The sequence below is a fragment of the Mytilus galloprovincialis genome, chromosome 2 (genome assembly GCF_965363235.1).
Source record: "Mytilus galloprovincialis chromosome 2, xbMytGall1.hap1.1, whole genome shotgun sequence".
NCBI lineage: Eukaryota > Metazoa > Mollusca > Bivalvia > Mytilida > Mytilidae > Mytilus > Mytilus galloprovincialis.
Window position 1 is genome coordinate 76,332,723 of NC_134839.1, and position 21,583 is coordinate 76,354,305.

Sequence of the window (21,583 nt, forward strand, 5' to 3'; positions counted from 1 at the left end):
ATGTATAGAAGGATCTGCTTACCCTTCCACAACATCAGAGATTACCCCCGGTTTTTGATGGTGTTCGTATGCTCAGTCTTTAGTTTTCCTATGTTCTGTTTTGTTTACAGTTGTTTGTATTGTGGTCTTTTTCTTTACTTGTTCAGTCAGGACTTACTAAATTGAATGCGCCTTTGGCATCTTCTGCCTATCTTATCCAACCCCTTCATGGAAAGTTTAGCCTAGTTAAAATTTGCTATTCTTTTAGGTTATTTTTGGTTGTAAAGCTCCTAATGTAGATTTGTCATTTTACATTAATGGCTTTTGAATTACGTATGAGCTTTCCTGATAAACGTAAATCCAAAGAGAAAAAAGACTATAAACGCATGATATTTATAAAATGATTCTTTTTTTTATATATATATACACATGTTCGGTTGTCATTTAAATTACTTTCACTGATTTTATGGCATTTCTGGTTGGTAATTTGTCCACCGAGGATATCAAACGTCAAGTAATCAATTTTGCTATTTGATAAACCTTTTTATTTTGAATGTTACTTGGGGTTCGGTATTTTTGTTGTTTCACTTTGTATTAGAATGTTCCATTACGTTCCAAAATGAAAATAATAAGATATATATTTAACAGTGCTAATAAAACAGCCATACGGAAAAGATTAAAGGGGTCGTAAACAGTTATTCAGAACCATACGACCTTCCACGATGAGTCAAACCCATGTATCATTGTAAATAAACTCATCATAGATACCAGGACTAAATTTTATATATACGCCAGACGCGCGTTTCGTCTACAAAAGACTCATCAGTGACGCTCGAATCCAAAAAAGTTACAAAAAGCCAAATAAAGTACGAAGTAAGCTATAATAGGTCACTGGAAACAGCGTGTGACACACTTTTCAAAGGAAGAAACAAATAGATTGATTACAGCTAGTAAAATTCAAACAAGAAAGAAAACAGACACTTTTTTTTTTTATAAATACCAAGATTCAAAGTAAAAATAACCGTGCGTCTTTGGCAATGCACGTTTTTGTCCATCCCTTTTGGTTATAAGGTTTCCGTTAAAAATTAGAATTAGGGTCCAACGCAGCAAATTGGTGTGTTACGCTTTGATTCATAATAAAAGTACATATTTACATATCAAATGTCAGATGTCAATATTTATCGCTGATCTGTTAAAACACATTATTTTTTTTGGAGCGAAAATTATCCACAACTATTTAGTTCAAGAGTTAACTGATGCAAATAAATAGTTTACAGTGAAATGAAAAAGGAGGAACCAAATTCTTAAGGTTTGATGTCACAGATTTGTACGCATTTATCGAAGTTAAGATTAGTTTTCATATTATTGAAAGAAAACGTTAAATTGGCATGTCATTGTTTTGGCCATTCAAAACTTTTCAATTCTTAAATCTTTGTTTAATGGGAGCTGTAATGCGTATAGTTTTTCTTTTTATTTTGATTTACTATGTAAGCAGTTCACCAAGTAAGTATTAATACCAAATCAAAAAATGTCGTATTGGATATAACTGTTAATATGAAAATATGAAAATAGCAATGAGTTTTGATAATAAAATTTTGGAAATGTAAGTTTTTAAGTTGTTAAGTGCTCAAGTTGCAATCGCATTCAAACTTCAATGCATGAACTCGAAAAAAAAACCAAGCAGTTTGACAAAATTGTTAGTATAAAAAGTGGCATACATTCAGACATTGGCTAATGGTATAGGGAGAGGGTTGAGATTTCACAAAATATGTTTAACCCCGCTGCATTTTTGCGCCTGTCCCAAGAAGCATTTGGCCGTTGTTAGTCTTGTATTTTTTTAAATTTTAGTTCATTAATATGTTTTGGAGTTTAGTGCCATTTTCACTGAACTAGTACACAATTGTATTGATGGGCCAGCTGAGAACCACCTTCGGGTGAGGGATTTTCTCGCTGGGTTGCAAAACCCATTTGTGGTCTTCGGCTGTTTATGAAACTGCATGTGTTTTATGACGGGAATACTAGTTAAAGAATTTTTGGCAGAAAATGCATGAGCAGAAAATATTCTCATAAATAAATATACACATGGAAAAAAGTATTGCAACACCAAATTGAAATTGAAATTAAAAAAACACTTTTCATTTTTTTGGGATACAATTTGGTAAAATAGAACTAGTTAAACATTATTTAAGTATCACCTGAGTTTAATAAAAAAAATATCGACTCGATAATTTTTTATCTGCACATGCAGCTACTGTACCCGTAAACAGCAAAACAGTTGTTTTTATCCTCATTGTTTTCAACCCTTTAAATAACCAAATTTTTAAAGTTATGTGATTGACATCTTATAATGGGTCCTGGACAACTCTTAACTGCAGCAAGATGGCAGATTATCAGCATAAGGGAAGCAGGGATGTCGCTGTAAAAACTGCACGTATTTTTGGTCATCACCATTTCTCTATAAGTCGTTTTGAGAATAAATCAGGCAATAAATGCTGTTAAAGACATTCCGAGATAATGAAGACCCCCTATACCATTTGCTAAGGAAAATCAAGCATAATGAAGGTTGGTCAGAAGGAAACCCATTGCATACAAGACAATCCTAAAAAGAGAGTGGTGGCCATACAGGAGCCTTTTAACAAAAACTGTTTGAGATCGACTCATCGCTACTGGTTATCGTTATATTTCGGAGACCTTTGCCAACGAACAGACACACAGTTTTCCGTATCCAATGTAGTGCAGAGCTCGCCAAAGTTGGACATTAGCATCGTGGAGGAAGATCCAATGTTCAAATGGAATTCGGTTCATCTTCCTTGGCACGATCGTAGCCCGGATTTCAACCATATCGAGCATATTTTGGACACTATTGGGCGGAAAGTGCGCAAAAGGACACCCCAGTTCAAACACATCATGAAATAAACAATGCCCGTCATCAGAAATGGTTGCTGCTACCTTAGCAACAAATTAGTCGATTTATGGCAGGAATCAGAAGACGTTTAGATGCGGTTATCCGTTTGAATGGTGGCTGCGCACAAAGTACTAATTCTTCGGTGTATAACGATCAACCATGATATGAACAGTCATCTAAGGATTAATTTTGAAATGTCTGACATTGTAAAGTTCGACCACAGTAAAAGTTGTAAAATGCATTTTTTTGCACAAAAAACACTCCATTTTGGTATTAAAATTGTGGTTATATAAATCATTTTTTTTTCAAACATTTTTTGTTCGTTTCAATGCCAATGTTATCATAAACTATGTTTCAATAATATTATACACATATTTTACTATATTTCATCCAAAAAAAGAGGCTGATTTTTCAAGTTTTAAAAAATCAAGGTGTTACAATACTTTTTTCCATGTGTATATAAGTTGTTATTGCATCACTTCCAAAAATATTTGTATTTATCAAATTAGTGTGTTAAATATATACCGCCACACAAAATTTGAAGAACATATCATCTGTTGTTTTGAATATACTGTTTGTCTTTTCATGCAAATTTTAATTGTATAAGAAGGGCGGGATTGTGGTTACGACGATTATACTTATATTTTCAATATTACTTTATTTTTCGAGCATCAAGTATTCGATATTAGTCATAATTTGATATAATACTAAATGAAATATTTGTTGCTTTATATGCATCTATGTAAATTTATAATTCCAGTTTACAAGAAAAGGATGTCGAGAGAAATGAAAGAAACTCACATCCTTCTTCAGCAGTTTTTTGGTGACAAACTTTGTCCCTCGGGACAGTATCCCCTACTTGGAAATATATGTTTAGAAGATAACAATTCAGATGAAATTGATTTAGGTAAGACAAATTATGTGCTGCAAAAGAATTAAAGACAAATTTCATTTTCATAAAGCTCACTTATCATTCAAACAATCTCCATTATAGTTTAAATGAACGTTAGATAGTATGATTCATAACAATTTTCGTGAAAAATTATTTGAACTTATGATTATAGCTTTTATGAAAAATACTCATATATACATTACATTTTGTTTGAATCGTTTGTTTGTATCAATGCAGTTTCTTCTTAATTTTTATATAAAACAATGTTTACCCTATTTCAAAATAAGGATAATCCAATGATTTGTTCTTATGCAAGAAATGAAGTAAGTAAATTCTAACAGATCTTTTAATTCCTGTATATATATAATTGGTAATTAAGTTTGATATGCCTTCATTATAGTGTAATATGTTTCACAGTAACTCTGAAACATGTTTTTATTTCTTGTATACATACATTAACACACACAATCACTTTGTCAACGCAACCAATATCATATTATAAACATGATATATTCCAAACGAAACCTTTTTTCTTTTACAGATAAATCCTTTTTACGTAGCAGCAGACTTCCACATGACCATCTACCAACCTTTGGACATTCTCAAGGACAAACTTGATTTATCTTGTGTTATGAATAATTTGCTGGAACACAACTCTGATCGGATGTAACATATGCGTTACTTTAAATATGTTTAAGCTCAATTTTTAAACACTGCCAATACACTAAGCTAATTTTTTTTCTACAAATAACAGGCCAGTTCAAAAAGCAAATCATTCAAAATATTTTTTTCAAACTAAAGTAGTATTCAAAAATAAATACCTTCACTATCTTGTTTTGAGTGTAACTGGAATAACTATAGAATGAATAAGTTTATAACATATCATGATGTTCTCAAAGCATAGCTTCACACTTTTATGGTAGTTCATATTTGCATGGTAGCTGATTCGGCCAATCAAAAAACTTAAAGGAAAAATGTGAACGTTTAGTTTAAATTGAATAATCTTAAAACAGGAAAGAGGCAAAGTTTTTAAGATCTCCTGGCCAACAGTTAAATACAATTTACACACACATACACAAATATTGTTCAAAGATATTGTAGATATCTCAATATCATCGAATATTTCAAGAGTGCTTCCACATAGTTAAAGATGGAAAACAAATGAACATCCTGACAAAAAAAATGACTATAAAATCCTTAATGTTATCTTTAATCTATTTTTTGGTGATGAGGTCATACATCTTGTACTGGGGTATAAGTCAGTTTGTACCGGCAGACAAATCAGCCAAAAATGTGGTGGTGGTAAAACGAAAATAGTCCGTGTGCTCTAGACACAAAGAGTCGTATAGTAAACAAACATATCTATATGTATTTGCTGCAACTCATTTAAAGGCTTCTTCTCTAATGAGAAAGGTAAATATCCTAGCTGGTATTTACTGAAGTTAGTTATCAAAGGTACCAGGAATATAATTTAATATGCGCGCGTTTCGACTGCATAAGAATCATCAGTGACGCTAAAACAAGTACAAAGTTGAAGGGCATTAAGGACCGAAAATTCCAAAAAGTTGTGCCAAATACGGCCAAGGTAATCTATGCTTGGGATGTGATTATCCTTAGTTTTCGAAAAATTAAAATTTTGTAAACAGGAAATTTATAAAAATGACCATATAATTGATATTAATATCAACACCGAAGTGCTGACTACTGGGCTGGTAATACCCTCGGGGACGAAACGTCCAACAGCAATGGCATCGACCCAGTGATGAAAATAGTTATCAAAGGTACCAGGGATATAATTTAATACGCAAGACTCGCGTTTCGTCTTCAAAAGACTCATCAGGTGTGATAAATTATTGAAGCTGTTTATTTTCTCCTTGATAATATCTATGTACGTTTCGGCAGAAAAGTTTATCGACAGTTTGTATGTATTCCTATAGGCACTAATTGCGGCCCTTTTATAGCAGACTTGTGTTTGTTCTGTTATGAATCTGAGTGTATGAAAAAACTCAGTAAAGACCCGTCTAAATTGCATTTAATTGATAAATTCAACAACACTTACCGTTATCTTGATGATTTTTTTTTCTAAATATACTGCCGAAATTTATCAAAAGGACCTTGCTTTAAATCAATCAAATGTAAACGGTAATAACGATAGATACTGTCCTTTTCTAGATTTAGATATTTAAGTTTTACACGGTAAACTCCACATTCAAATATACGACAAAAAAGACGATTTGTCGTTCATATTGTTAATTTTCGTTTTTTTTAATGGTGATGTTCCTTTTGCACCATAGTATGGTGATCTATGGTGTTTATATATAACCAAACTCGTTCCCTGTGCTCTTGTATGTTGTCACGTTTTGGATTTTAATGAAAGTAATCTATGTATTATTGATAAATTGTATCGTAATACAAACTACTTTAAACCGTTACTAAATTCTTCCATTGATATGAAGATTTGGTTTGAAGTTTTGTTGTCCCTGAATGTAGAAAACTATTTCAAACGGGATAGCACATCCTCATTTTTACAGAGATGTTGTTTATCGTATCCGGAAATTTAGAAACGATCCTGGTAAACTTATCAATCCTATAAATAACTTTTTCTAAAATGTTACCAATTCAACACTGTAATTAGATCTTTGAAAATTGTTTTTATTGGTATTAATATTGATTTTGTAAGAAAATTAAAAGCAAACGTAATATTATTTTTATATTCTTATGCACATTGATGAATCTGTATCTTAGCATTGTACAAGGTCATGTTTTTCTATGACTGTTTATGACGTTTCTACACTAAATTTATTGGATATTTAATGTGTAATGATTGCTAATTTAGTCTTAGATGCTGCACAAAGTCATGTTTTTCTATGACTGTTTATGACGTTTTAACACTAAATTCATTGGATGTTGAATGTGTAATGATTAATGATAAACTCATCCTAGATACCAGGACTAAATTTAGTATATACGCCAGACACGCGTTTCGTCTACAAAAGACTCATCAGTGACGCTCGAATCCAAAAAAGTTAAAAAGGCCAAATAATTTACGAAGTTCAAGAGCATTGAGGACTAAAATTCCTAAAAGTTTTGCCAAATACAATAATAATTTAGTCTTAGATGCATGACTTATCTTATAAGTTGTTATTGGCTTTAAGCTAGCTGTCAGTTGATGAGTTGAGCCTCTTTCGACAGGTTTTTATTGTTCATTCTTATGATATACTGTTACACCACTGTCCAAATTTAGGGAGAGGGTCAGGATCCCGCTTACATGGTTAACCTCGCCACATTCTTTATGTACTTGTCTGTCACCAGTCAGGAGCCGTACGGTGACCTATAGTTGTTAATTTCTGTGTCATTTAATCTTTTCTATATTTAAGACAAAGGTAGGATATCTTTTATTCAAATCGGTGGAAATATATGACAATTTATTGGTATGATGATTGGTTAGTTGGGTCTATTATATAAGAATGCAATGATCTTAATTTCAATCATACAAAAATGCAACTTATAATTCTAAAGTTGCGTATATATCGGAGTTTAAAACATGTATGCTATGTCAGGGTAGGTTCTCAAATATCTACATGCAGTTGTATATTTTTATTAAAATAATATATACTAGCAATTTTAATGGAAAAACAACTAAAATAATCTTAATATCAAACGAAAAACAACATATCGAACAACTAAAATATACTGGTATAACAGAAAGATCACATACAACTAAAATAATGGTATAACAGAAAGATCACATACAACTTAATACGGGTATAATAGAAATATCACATACAACTAAAATAGAAAAATATGTACACGTTAATATTATATATGGGAATTATTCTGATTGTCAATGATAAAATAAATACAAGAAGGTAAATTATTATTATTGGTGACTGTGGGTTTCCACTATGCTATCCTCCAGTAGATGATGATGCACATAATATATAATGTAAAAACAGTCATTATCGCCTTTTTTTTAAAAAGTATTTTGTTTGCAATCAAATGATTTGCTAGAGATATTCGTCAGATAGTTTAATTATTTCCGATGAGCATTTGTTTATATAAAATTTTACATTTTTTTTCTTACTTCACATTTAAATTATGAGATACATTAAATTCCATGATCATCAGCCTTCCGTTTTGAATCGGGGTTCAGTATTTTTGTGATTTTACTTTTTTCCATTGTGAAGACAGTCACAGGTGGAATATTTACCTTCACGTCCATATCTAATGCCACTTTTTTCACAGTTTTCACAACAAACTGGAACTCCATTGATATTTCCAACAACAGTTTTATCGCATGCTGAACATGCAAGTCCCTTCCAACAATCACCTTTTATTTCTAAAGAAAGAATAAAAATAAAGAAAATATTGTTTTGGCGTGCAAATGTTAAATCTGCTATCTATGATGGGATTTTTTCACAAGATTAGAATTTTTTTTTATTGATATTTGTTCAAATTTCTTTTTTTCTGTAACAATAGCAGCCATGTTTTAAGCGAATATGAGAATTAACCACAATTCTCAAAGATAACAATTGATATGTTGCAGCAATTTTAAAGCTATAAATATTTTTCTTTTTGTTAATATACACGTATGTTGTATTCTTTGTCATATAAGCAATGTTTTCAGAGATTCCTTGATTCTTATTGGTCCAGAAATTTCGAGATGAAAACATTTAAAACAAAATACGTCGGACGCCGGACCATAGATGAAAGAAGAAGAACACAAAGAGATGACAGAACCTCATACTGCCCTTTAGCTGAGCTGAGCTAAAACGGAAGAAAGGTAACTAGCATTTTAGAATGTCTCATTTGTTCATTCTTTTTATATCCCAAGTTAATACCAAGTTTGCCAAGAATTCGATTAAAATTTTGTAAATGCTTGCAAAGTGATAAGGTAAAGAGGACATAAAAGACTGAAGAATAACACCATGTGTAGTCTTACTGTCGTATATGCAGGCACAGTGTGGTATTGTCTTATCTCCATCCTCGTAATTTCCGGCAATGAAGTGCTCACTACAGCTCTTGCAACAGACTTTTTCATAGTTTTCTCCAACTAGAATATGTTTGAAATGATCACATCTATCACAAATATGTCCAATGCCACAATTTGCTGAAAATTAATATCATATGTATAAGTTTTTTTTCTATTTCTCTTAATTTTTCTCAAATCTTATAAATTCTAGTATTTGTATCAGTTGCATTTAAAATATTCATTCATAAGTACAATTGAATTAAGTAAGTTAATGTATGTGGTGTGAAATGCGAAAAATAGTGGCGCTTCATGCAACTGAGAATGTCACTTGTTTTCATTTCGTATACATTTTCATAAAAGAAGCATTCACTTCTATATTGACTGTATACAATTTTGGTCGTATTAAACCTTGTTGTTGTGACGGGGTTATCATAATGTGGTTCCATAGAATGTTGTCTATAACATAGTAAAAGAATGCAGGTTCGCGTAATATTGACGCCACCACAGGGACGGATAATTTTTAAAAGGGTTCCAATCCAAGAGAAAGAGGGTGTTCTAAATATATGTCCGATTCAAATCATCAAAAAGGGGATTCCAATCCCTGGCCCCTGGATCCGCCACTTTACCATTAATGATTTTCCCTAAACTGAATATTTTATTCAAACAGTTAATGAGTAGCATTATAACGAGAACAACCATTCAACAATATCGTCAAAGTCTCACATTCCACCTTTATCTAACAATTGTATTCAAATAAATGTTATATTTTAAGACAATATAAAATTATTACTCTATATATCCATTATATATCATAAAAAAAGATGAAAGCGATGTATAACCATGTACATTTTTTCTGAAATTTTTTAACATAAGAGCCATTTTCAAAAGGGCTTTCAATCTTTTATTAATCTCATAGGATCAAAGCTCCATTGTGTATCCAACAATATTTCATCTTATTTGCAAATATTTTTTTGGCAGAAAAGTTTAGCCCTAAATGGGATTTTGAATTGATGGGAATGTAAAAAACTCAGTGTTGAAGAATGTTTAAAATATAATAGGTAGGGTTAACTCTGAAATGCAACCGTATTTAAATAATGTCTATAATTACTTCTTTCATCTGATTCTTCATTAGTATCACCATTATCTTGTTTGTCCTTAGAATATTTGTTAGCAGCTTCAGAATATTGGTAATCCAGATAAGCTTTCCTCCAAGCAGAATCTTGGTAATCCCGATAAGCATAATAAGCTTTCCAATCAGCTGAGAAAGGTAAATGATAATACATGTTATAAACAGAAACAATAAATGGAATGGAAAGATATATATGCTGTTATATTTCCTTACAGGATATCACTAAAATGTCCACCATTTATCAAAGGTATGATGTAAGAGAGCAAATATTTCAAATCAGATCAAATGTTTTATCATACCCCACGCAACGAAGTTGCAAAGGGTATAATGTTTTTGACCCGGCCGTCCGTGTGTATGTCCGTCAGTCTGTCTTTCCTGTTCTCCTCTGAAACCACACAACAAAATTTCATGAAACTTTGTAGATATTAAGGACATACTATGTACATGTGCATAAGTGTTCCCCTCACGCTGTTTTGAAACAAACTTAATATGATCCTCATTAAATTCGATCCCAAAATAGGCACTTGTATATTCTAAAATACATTTTTTGACAGAAATTACAAAAAAACAATTATCCGGTTTCACTATGAAACACTGAATTCAGATTGACATTGTACACTATTTTTTAAATATAGAATTACAATCCTTTCAAAATCCAGCGTCCGCCCCTAAGGTAAGAGTATTTTTGAACTGTCCAGTACATCTGAGGTAGTTAATGCACACCTTTGCTGTACATTATCCAGATTATAGAACAGTAAGAACAAGGAGATATTACCATAGTCTTCGCGGAAATCATCATCATCGTCTTCGTTTAAATCCTCACCTTGGTCGTCGGGAAATAAATTACTTTATCCTGCAATTGGGTGTTCTACTATACAGATACAGCCCTACAGATATCGCTATGCTGTATGTATACTATACAGATATCGCTTAAAAGCTCCGCCCACTGCTGGACTGAGTATTGTATGAACCTGCGTGACCTCAGAATGTGTATTGCAATCGCATTCCAATGACGTATCAATTGCAAATTAACGATTACTTTTATGCGTTCTGTATGTTTTCTTTAGAGCAATAAGAGTCACACCAATTTTCTGATAACATACACACATGAACAGCAGTCTTTTCTAAGATGACAACTATCGATTTCAAAACTTGAATGTGTATGATTGTGTTACAAAAACAATCATGTCAATTTCAGCATGCATGTTTAGTGAATGCCAAGTCTGAAGCGTAGGACAACTCGTACACTCCTGTTTCAAATTGGACAATGTTTTGTTATTTGTTTTTACTGTTGAAATTAGTTGTTATGTTAAAATAGATAATTATTCACTTTGAGCGAGGTAGTATTGTTGACCATTCGAGATTCTTTTTTTGCGAACCCGTCTTCAGCTGAATATGTGATTACTGAATCGTAATACTACACGGGCCTCAAGGGATTTCAAAAATCGAAAATAAATGCAAAACATGTGGGTTTGTTTTGTCTTTTAAAACACAAATAGTATACAGAATTAATTGCAGGATAAAGACAATAACTGTTTAGTGTCTTTAAATATCAGCTGTATTTGTACTCGGCTCGAAACAGGTGTAATAGCTAGCTAAAAGCTCGCATACACCTTGTTTCCTAGCCTCGTACAAATACAGCTGATATTTAAAGACACTGAACAGTTATTGTCTATATATATGTGTCGTCCATGTTCGTATACTTTCCCTTTGTGTATTTCCAACTTTTATCTAATTAGGAAAATATTCTATATTTTATATCACATATTTGTAACAAAAACACTGGGTTTTTCATATGCAATAACCGCACATTTTCCATAACCATACATTGTAATTGTTAATGTCTGTGTCATTTTGGTCTCTTGTGGACAGTTGTCTCATTGGCAGTCATACCAAATTTTCTTTTTTATATTGTGTATTTCTACCGTGCCTTACAAAAATATTATGATCTATTAATATTGTATCATAATGTATTTTTTTCTATGAAGATCAGACATACTTGAGCAGGATTGCTACGGATGATTCCGACAACAAACGTAGTCGTATTATACACCATTGTGTAGATATTTAAAATCAATTTAGATTTTCGACATAACAAATTTTAGTGGGGTCGACAACCGATAAATCGGCATATAACGAAATTTTGCGACAGACTGGCATTTTTCAAAAATGCGAGTTAAGTACCTTGTGTTATATTAAGTTATATAGGGGGTGGGGGATACTGAGACAAGTGCCTGTGAATCAGGCCTCAGCATTCACAAAACTTGATAATCTGTTGGATAGAGTATCGTTCTACATTTGATACAAATATTTGATAAAGGAAAAAAGAAACAACTGAAGTTACTTCTAGCAGTCTACATATACATGTATATTGAATCATAAATGATTTATTTGCAAGCATTCAGATATTGAGGTCAACTGAGTTAACAGTACGTCAGTGCTTTGATTTAACATTGAAAGATAATTTATTTCCAAATTATTTTAGGTATTTGTCAATTGTAGCAATATAGATATTAGGTACATGGATACTTTAGTTTTGTAACAGTTATCAAGTTTTGATAATTAGGTTTTTCGGTTTAATAATTATAGCTTGACTTTAAGCTAACATATAACAAATGCAAGAACATTTATAATAAAATCACGATAATACTTCTGCTTATTTTTGAAGGCGGCATCTCTTAAACTGTGAAAAAGACAACAGCAAAAGTATTAATAATATACATAATAATGAAGATTGTAATAATAATAATAATAATAATAATAATAATTAAACTGTCAATTGTTCTTGAACAATTGAGAGGTCTTTCCTTTTGTAATGTAAAATACATGTTCAAATAGACGTAGAATGTATTGAAAAGCTTTAAAACACACTGAAAAACCTTTAAATAAGGTTAAAAACACCAAATTCGCTATATGGGACATGACCTTGACCTTTGACCTTTTGACCTTTGTCAAGGTCATTAGTCCCCAATGTCATTGCCGAAGACCCCATGGGTCTAGGACCTTTGGTTATATAGTAAAAGATGATTTTGTCTTTCCAGAAACCTAAAACAGGTGTTATGCCCCTTAAAAAAAGGTCAAATCTCTTCGGTCAAAATGTAACAAAGTTGTGCCGTAATGACCCAAACATTTTCCACTATTTAAAACTTCTGTAAGTATAATGGTTTTTGAGTTGTTCTGATAACAAGGTGTTAGGTCAAAGGTCAAGGTCAACATACACATTTGACCTTGAGGTATTTTTGAAAGTCTCATGAATTGTTGATGAATGGTGAAGATCCTAGGTCTCTACGATTTACGGTTTCTGAGTTTTGGTGGTCCACCGACACCGGTTAATTTTCAAAGGGGCATAACCCTACCAATGAGTCGTTGAATCTTTTCGAATCAAATGTAACGAAGAACCAGGGTCTGGTCCTGAACAAATTTCACCCTTCGTTTTTTTTCTATCTATTACGGTTACGGTGTTGGAACGATAACAAGGTTTTTTGGTTTCGGAGGGATTACTCCGAACCGACAAAATATTTCGACTAACAGGGTGAGTTCCGGATAGGTATTCATGACACCGATACAAAGTGAGAACATGAAAGCGACACGTCTTACGGTTTAGGCTGCTAACTTCGTCAAAGTTTGGCGGAAAAAGAATAATAATAAACAGAAGAAATACAGTAAGGTCTTTCCTTATAGAAAAAGGAAAGACCTTAATAATAATAAAAAACAAAAAACCAAAAAAAAACCAATATCATCAAAAATGAAGTACCTTCTGACCCTGACCACTTCTTATGTTCTCCAAGACTCACAGAAATTAATGACAATTGCACCATGAATACTATTGTGAAGGCTCGCATCATTTTCGTGCATGTGGTATAAGTTGTTATTTCAAAACTCAATAATACATATATAACTTCATATATGATTAGATTTACGCAACAACAGATCCGGCGGAAAGTCCATTAAATGTTATTTTAAAGAATGACTTATTCAAGTTATTGATATCAATAATCACTGTTCAATTGACATATGTTTTGTTATCTAATACTAATAGTAAAACGATTAATTACGCTTACGTGTAAATATTTAAGTTTAAATATATACTTGTATATGAAATTATAGAATTTTCCTAATATTAAGCACTGCATAACTTTATATTCTGACAAATTTTATATTTAAAAATATAAAATTATTTTGGTCCGCCTTTTTGTAGTGTGTCAGTTAATTTATACCTTTAGGGCGGTTTCTGGTATTGAAATGGGCGTTGTTTGTTGAAATTATAAAAAATATATCACAGAGTGTAGCGAGACTAAAAACAATATTGACGATTTTATGTTTAAACACGATACTAACTATCCAAGGGTGAACGACTTATTCGCTTTCCTATCGGCCGAATCCGCCATCCGCCTTAATATTACTACAAAGTTGAACTTTGTACAAACATCGTAGTTTCAATTTTTTTTTTATCTCAGCTGGGGCATAAAATATTTCATCATATTTTAGGTTCAACGTAAATCTTAAATCAGTGTTTTAAAGTCAGAAACATAGTTGAAACAATTTTTTGTAATTTTTGCCAAAAAAGATCTATTTAAGAATATCCCAATAACAGAAATCTGATTTGGATTAGTTTAAGACTCAAACTTTTTGAATATCTATTCCTAAGAAGTGATTTTTTAAATTAAATTTAATTAGGATCGATGATATTTAAATTTGTTTCAAAACAGAGGGGATTGGCTGCAAGATCAATCCGACTTCGTTTAGATGGACGTGTCTTAAAAATTAATACATTAGATAAAAAGAAATTTGTGGGGTTGGGGGAGTAAAAGATTGGAAAGCGAAACGCATTTTCTATTTATTTAACATTTTAAATTTTAAATTAGGTAATATAACATCTTCCTCGGTTCGTCTTTCTCTGAGCATAATGAGGGAAAGATTTTCAAAGCAATTCATCCACACTCAATAACCCTTTCAGTTATGATTTTATTCATACACCGATTTGAAAGTACACAATTTGTCAAAATCTTAATCGTCACTAATTGAATAAAAATTTGGAATAAATTTAACAGAAACGATAAAAAAAATCTACCGTTAAATCGCAATTTTAGAATAAGTCTTAATATTTAAAAAAAAATATAGTAATTTAAAACTTACCAAAGTCGTATTCCCCATTTCTTTAGCCCTACAAGAAACTTAAGTCTTTCCTAGGATCCGTGGATTGCGGTATATCGTCAACAATTCTAAAACGTTCACGTACATTGACTGCGTCATGTGTAAAAACAGTTATTGGCCAATCAAATCGGTATATACGATTTAATCTGCACGCTGGATGACCCTCTAACTCCTACCAGGGCCGTAACTAGGGTTTGAATTCAGGGGAGGCAGGGGTTTGGAGGCCGCCGATTGAGGCCCTCAAGATTAGGGGGTTGGGGCACAGCCCCGGCCGATTTTTTTCTCTCAGTAAAATGGCTATTTTTCATTACTTTAGGAAAAATCAGTATTGCTTGAAACTTGAAGCAATTTTTATGCAAAAACAAGCTGAGGTTGCTGTTCAGGGTGAGTGAAGGCTCCATCCTGAAGGCCGTACTTTGGCCAATATTCATGCAATAACCCTATATTATTACTTCAAAAAAAAAAAAAAAATGGTGTAGAAAATTCAGGGGAGGCAGTTGCCTCCCCTGCCTCATAGGTAGTTACGGCCCTGACTACGTCGTTCGGGTTAATTAGGGTCACCACAGCCGTGCAAATTAAATCGTATATACCGGCTTGCTTGTTCAATAACTATAACTTAATTGAGCATACAAAATATCTAAATTTGGAAAACGTATAATTTTTCAGTCATTGTGGTGCTATCTTGTTGTTTGCTACGCCGAAGTGCGATTGATTACATGCTCAATGCAATATTCTCTATATTTTCTTCTTTAGTTACAGAAAACCACCAACCTTTGAATATTACATTCTGGCGCATGTCTGATTGAAGTTGCTTTTTAAAATTAATTTCAATTTTTCTTAATTTCTAAACTTTACAATTTTTTTTGAACTTTTAATTGTTACATTTTTTTTTAAAATTAGGATAAAAACAATAGGTACATATTTCCAGTCTTTGATTGTTTGGCTGAAGAATGAGAATTTCAAACTGCCTTTATTGCATTGGAGCTGTCTGAATGTTAATTGATGAGTAGATCTTGTTTTGGACTGACTTTTTATGAGAATATCCTGAGATGGTATTGCAATTTCGTTATTTATTACTTTGTGGAACATTTGTAATCTAGTTTTAACCATTAACCCTTCGTTCTTGTAAGGTTTGCCAGTTCTGATTTTGAAGCATATCAGGTACACTGCTGGTGTTGTGAAATCTGTTGCAAGTATATCGTGCAGCTCTTTTTTGCACTTGTTCCAGTGTGTATATATTTTCTGGTCCCAAACTGTACAGCAGTATTCACGTTTTGGTCTTGCTATTGTTTGATATGCTCATTCCTTCACTAATTTTGAACTAATTTTTACATTGCGTCTGACGAATGATAAAGATTGAGTTGCTTTTGCTGCTGCATGATTGTTGTATATGTTTGTTCCATTTGAGATCTGAAGAGATTTTAAAGCCTAGATATTTAGCTGATTGTACTTGTTCTAGGATATGACCGTGCATGTTGTAATAAAAGTGTATTTGTTTTTTCTTTGTTGAGACTCTTAAGATGTTACATTTGTTATGGTGAAATGACATGAGCCAGTCTTGTTCCCATTTTATAGCTGCTTCTGTGTCTTCTTGAAGCTTAAGACAATCGTTTTGGCAGGTAATAGGCCGGTAGATAATGCTGTCGTCTGCAAAGAGTCTTATTTGACTGTGTTTACGGTAGGCAGCTAAGTCATTAAAATGTAAATAAGAAAGAGTATTGGTCCTAGTACAGTGCCCTGAGGAACGCCTGCTGTTACTGGAATTTTTTCAGATGTTGTTTTTTTCGAGAAGGACTGTTTGAGTTCTGTTAGATAAAAATGATTGAATTCAGTTTATTGCCTGATCGGAGATGCCGTAGTGTTTTAATTTGAAAAGTAAGCGTTTATGTGGCACTTTGTGGAATGCTTTGGTAAAATCCGTGATTACTAAGTCATTTTGTATATTTTTATCGTTGTTTTGAGCTATTTGGAGTATAAAAGATATTACTTGAGATTTGCATGATCTATTTGCTCTAAATCCGTGTTGTAGTTCATATAGTATGTTATTTGATTCAAGGTGTTTCATAATATTGCTAGCTAGTATACGTTCATGTAATTTACATGAGATACAGGTAAGTGAGATTGGTCTATAATTACCAGGATGATGTTTGTCTCCTTTTTTAAATACTAGTGTAACGTTTGCATGGTTCCAGTCTGATGGTACTTTGCCTGTCTCAAGAGATTTGTCGAAAATGATTGTAAGTATGTCTGAGGTTATTTCGATGTTTTCATTCAATAGTTTGCAGAGATGGGTCCGATTACTTTCAATGTAATTGATTAAATTACAATTACTTTGTCATTTGTACGATTAAATTAAATTAATGATTACATCATTTCTGAAAGTATCTGATTAAATTAATAATTACATTGGCAAAGTAATTATGATTACATCTGATTACAATGAATTTAAAAACAAAACATTTTGAATGATGTGGATGAATAAACGTTTAATCAGGGTGTCATTCGGTTTGTCGAGAGAATTGATCGTGAAAGAATATATAACGGCGGTCAAGTATTGAGAGACGATCGTGAAAGTTCTGGTAACGGATCGTGAAAGACATTTAATCGAGAAGACGTATGAAAGGTCAATACATATTCTAATTTTATAAATTACACAGACAAATTTACAACAAAATAAAACTGTCTGTCAAAATGGTTCAACATTATGATCAGTATGTGAGAATATCCAGTTTTAATAGTACATAGTTATTACAAAACAACAAAAGGCAGATTGCGAATACGAATAAGGGCATTCTATTTGAATTAATCAAATGGTTCTCATAGTTATTTTGTATAAACATAATCTGAAACTTGGTAGATAAAGAACTATTTACACAAAAATTGATTTTTCTGATAGTGAAAGATCTTGTACCGCATTTTTGAAGATCGTGAAAAGGATCGTGAAAGATCTGATGCTACGAAGACGTTCAAATTATTCTTCAATTATATCATAATTAATATCTGTTATTGGTATTGAGAAAAGCTATATAGGTCAACATCCTCAATAGGTTTAAGGTTTTCAAAGTATTAATATTTTCAGAAAATGAAATGTAAAATAGTTGGATGATTGTAGGATGAAGCTTTTTATTGTCATGTGAAGTACTCACTTATCACGAGTTATAGGATACCCACATTTTGTATATTGGATCCTATAAACTACATGTCCGTCAGACAGTATTCACCTGACCCCGAATTTGCCTTATTTCATGGATGAAGATTCGTTTTTGTGGTCAAGTCCGTATCGCGGATTCGTTAAGCTTTAGGATAACTGTCTGTTGTTATGATTGTGAGGTGTACATTTTCGACTTCTGCAAGGTTTCAAATAACATCGAACTCATTATCATGCATCATTCGGCAATGCTCGATTTATGTTGTCTAGCCTTTTGGATATATACCTGTATGCTATAGCGCTATGGTATTTCGTGTATGGTGGGCATGTCTGTCTGCATGTTTCATATCTGACCATGATGACGTCAATTGTATTTGATATATTGAATGATAGTAAGATGTCTATGTCTGGCTGTCGGTCAGGGTTCATATACTTTTGACCTTATGTTTCGAATTAATTGGCCAAGCATAACTTTTACATTTGTCAGTTTCTAAGGCACTGTAAAGATTGGAACACATTTGTTTGGTCTACGGGATATTTGTAGAGATCTGTATGTCATGGCTCATCTAACCTTGCACTCTTTTTATGGACCATTGACAATCATAATTTAAAAAAAGAAGATGTGGTATGATTGCCAAAGAGACAACTATCCACAAGAGACCAAAATGATACAGAAATTAACAATTATAGGTAACCGTACGGCCTTCAACAATGAGCAAAGCCAATACCGCATAGTCAGCTATAAAAGGCCCCGATATGACAATGTAAAACAATTCAAACGAGAAAACTAACGGGTTTATTTGTATAAAAAAAAATGAACGAAAAACAAATATGTAACACATTAACAAACGACAACCACTGAATTACAGGCTCCTGACTTTGGACAGGCACATACATAAATAATGTGGCAGGATTAGACATGTCCCAACATTCCCCCTAACCTGAGATAGTGGTATAACAGTACAATGTACAACATAAGAACGAACTATAAAAATCAATTGAAAAGGCTTTTACTCATCAGATGGACAAAAATACATTAAGCGCATTTGACACTTCTAGTAAAACCCTTGATATTATAGACGTTCCAAAAATTAACTATCATAAGTAAAGCAGACGAGACATTACATCATTTGCGCTCTGGTATTCTATAGTCTGTAGTATATAGTTAAATCAATCCACATCTGCGTTGTATATACAGAACTTAAGAAAGTACTGTTGCACAAAATGTTGGTTATCGTTCAATCTCAAATTAGTCATGAAAGATGTTGTTTTGCTGTAATTTTTTGTTTGATGGATATCATTTTGGTTTAAACGTTGCATATCCATATTATTGGCTAAATAGTGTCGGTCTGACTGAATTGCACTTGACCGATTCTCAGAGATGAATCTTTCAAACTTATTTAGAGACGTTTTTAGTTGTTGTTATTTTAACTTTCGAGGTAAAGTGTTGAATAAAAAAAAAAAAGCTTTAATGTTCATCCTTCTCAAAATAATTACAGGCTTCAACCAGTTGCAGGTTTATCAAATGGTAAAAGAAATACTGATTTCTGATTACTAGTAATAAGTCTGGTCACGCATTATCTTTCACGATCAAAATAATGCGTTGCCTGATCTTTCACGATCAAGTTTGATGGATATTCAACAAATTCAAGGTTTTCATAAACAAATTAGTGCTTTTAAGAGAGGAGCATACCTTAATTTTACTGTACTATCAGATACACCAAAGATTAAATTTCAAATATATCATTATAAACTGAAATATGACCATTATAGGTACAAAAAGCGTGTTATGTGTAATTAATTTCATAGACATGCATTGCGCCTTTTGTGTTTTTTCATAAAGTACTGCATATTTTTTCAATCTTACTTCACAGTTATTTTGAGGAAGTTAAATCATTTTGACAGACATATTTTTTTGTTCGGATTTGTTCCGCGTTTTGAAAATTAAGCGATTTTTTTCCAAAGATTCTGACCTAGAATTTTCATTAAATGTCTTTCACGATCCGTTACCAGAGCTTTCACGATCGTCTCTCAATACTTGACCGCCGTTAGATATTCTTTCACGACTATTTCACTCGATAAACCGAATGATACCCGTGTTAATATTTCTATAGCATTTTTGAGAACGTATTTTATTTGGTTCAATTATAAAATGATAACTTCAAATTAAACGTCATCTATTTAAATAAACACCAAATTTCACTACATATACATTGTATATACATTACACTTTATCACCAATGATCTCTAAAATTATTTTGAATTAAATTTAATAAAGATATATCATAATCAAGAGTTTTTTTGTTTGTCTTCTGACCTCTTTCATAATTTATATGTATTCCAAGTTGCAGTTTATGGAAGTTTTGATATGGATGAAATAAAGTTACATTTGTACCAGTTAAAACTATGTTAAATTTTAATAGAAATGTTTAATCAAATTGTAAACAATATGTATTAAAGTACTAAAAACCATTGCATTTTACATGTCCAGTCCAAATACAAAAAAAAGTTTAAACAACATATTTGTCCAACTTTTAATTTAGTTTGTGCTAATTAGATAAACTTTCATGTCTGATTTATCTTTTATCATATATATTTCCCTACAGCTATACTCAATTGGTAATTGCAATAAAAACAAACCTTAATTAGTCTCCTACCTGTCAATTCAAAGTTGACAAAATCACAAAAATTAACAAAAGATTATAATTCAGGGTTAAAGAAAAGTATTACCTGAATATATAACAGTTATTATCAAATATTAACATGAAGATCATTATAAAACGATGAATATACATGTATGTACAATATCTTTTACCAAGATAAAAGGTATATAATTAATTGTATTATATGTCTCTGCTTAGGCTAATGATGACTTTTCAATACTGTAACAGTTTATTTTTTACTGAAGTAGACAAGCTTAAAGTAACCAAACCATTTTAGTATGTTAAAAATTTATCAAATATGAACAAAGAGGTTCATTTAATGACCAAAAACACAATTTTAGATTTTTTTCATTGTAATCAGAATGTAATCAAAAAATAATCATGATTACAGGGTATTTTGAAAAGTAATTGATTAAATTAAATTACATGTAATCAGATTTTTGGCTGATTAATGATTACACTGATTACTTGAAAAATTGTAATCAATTACAGCTGATTAACGATTACAATTAAAATTACCCCAAGTCTGGTAGTTTGCCACCGATAGTATCTGGTTCTGTAGCTTTATTGATGTTTATGTTTTTTATGAGTTGTATACACCTTCCCGACTGATGTTAATTAGTTCCATTTTAGGGTATGTACTAGCTTCTTTCGTTGGTATTTCTGTGTTAGTTTCTGATGTGAAAGCAGATTGAAATTGCTGGTTTAATATGTTTGCTTTTTCAGAAGGGTTTGTATGGA

At 32.0% G+C, this 21,583-nt stretch overlaps 1 protein-coding gene across 1 annotated transcript; it reads right to left on the reverse strand.

The window, feature by feature from the left end:
- Positions 1 to 7,802: 7,802 nt before the first annotated feature.
- Positions 7,803 to 13,747, reverse strand: LOC143062403 (uncharacterized). Its single transcript, XM_076234103.1, has 4 exons — positions 13,632 to 13,747; positions 9,857 to 10,006; positions 8,719 to 8,886; positions 7,803 to 8,115 (listed from the first exon to the last, which is right to left on the reverse strand). Exons 1-4 carry the CDS (start codon positions 13,720 to 13,722, stop codon positions 7,943 to 7,945), a joined length of 582 nt encoding a protein of 193 aa, XP_076090218.1. The 5' UTR covers positions 13,723 to 13,747; the 3' UTR covers positions 7,803 to 7,942.
- Positions 13,748 to 21,583: the final 7,836 nt, after the last annotated feature.

Bases quoted from the DNA above. Each gene is read 5' to 3' on its own strand.
- LOC143062403 (XM_076234103.1), bottom strand. From the start codon at position 13,722: ATGATGCGAGCCTTCACAATAGTATTCATGGTGCAATTGTCATTAATT. The intron at 8,887-9,856 runs GTAATTATAGAC...ATTAATTTTCAG, and splicing joins TGAAGAATCAGATGAAAGAA to CAAATTGTGGCATTGGACAT. The intron at 8,116-8,718 runs GTAAGACTACAC...TTCTTTCTTTAG, and splicing joins CTGTGCCTGCATATACGACA to AAATAAAAGGTGATTGTTGG.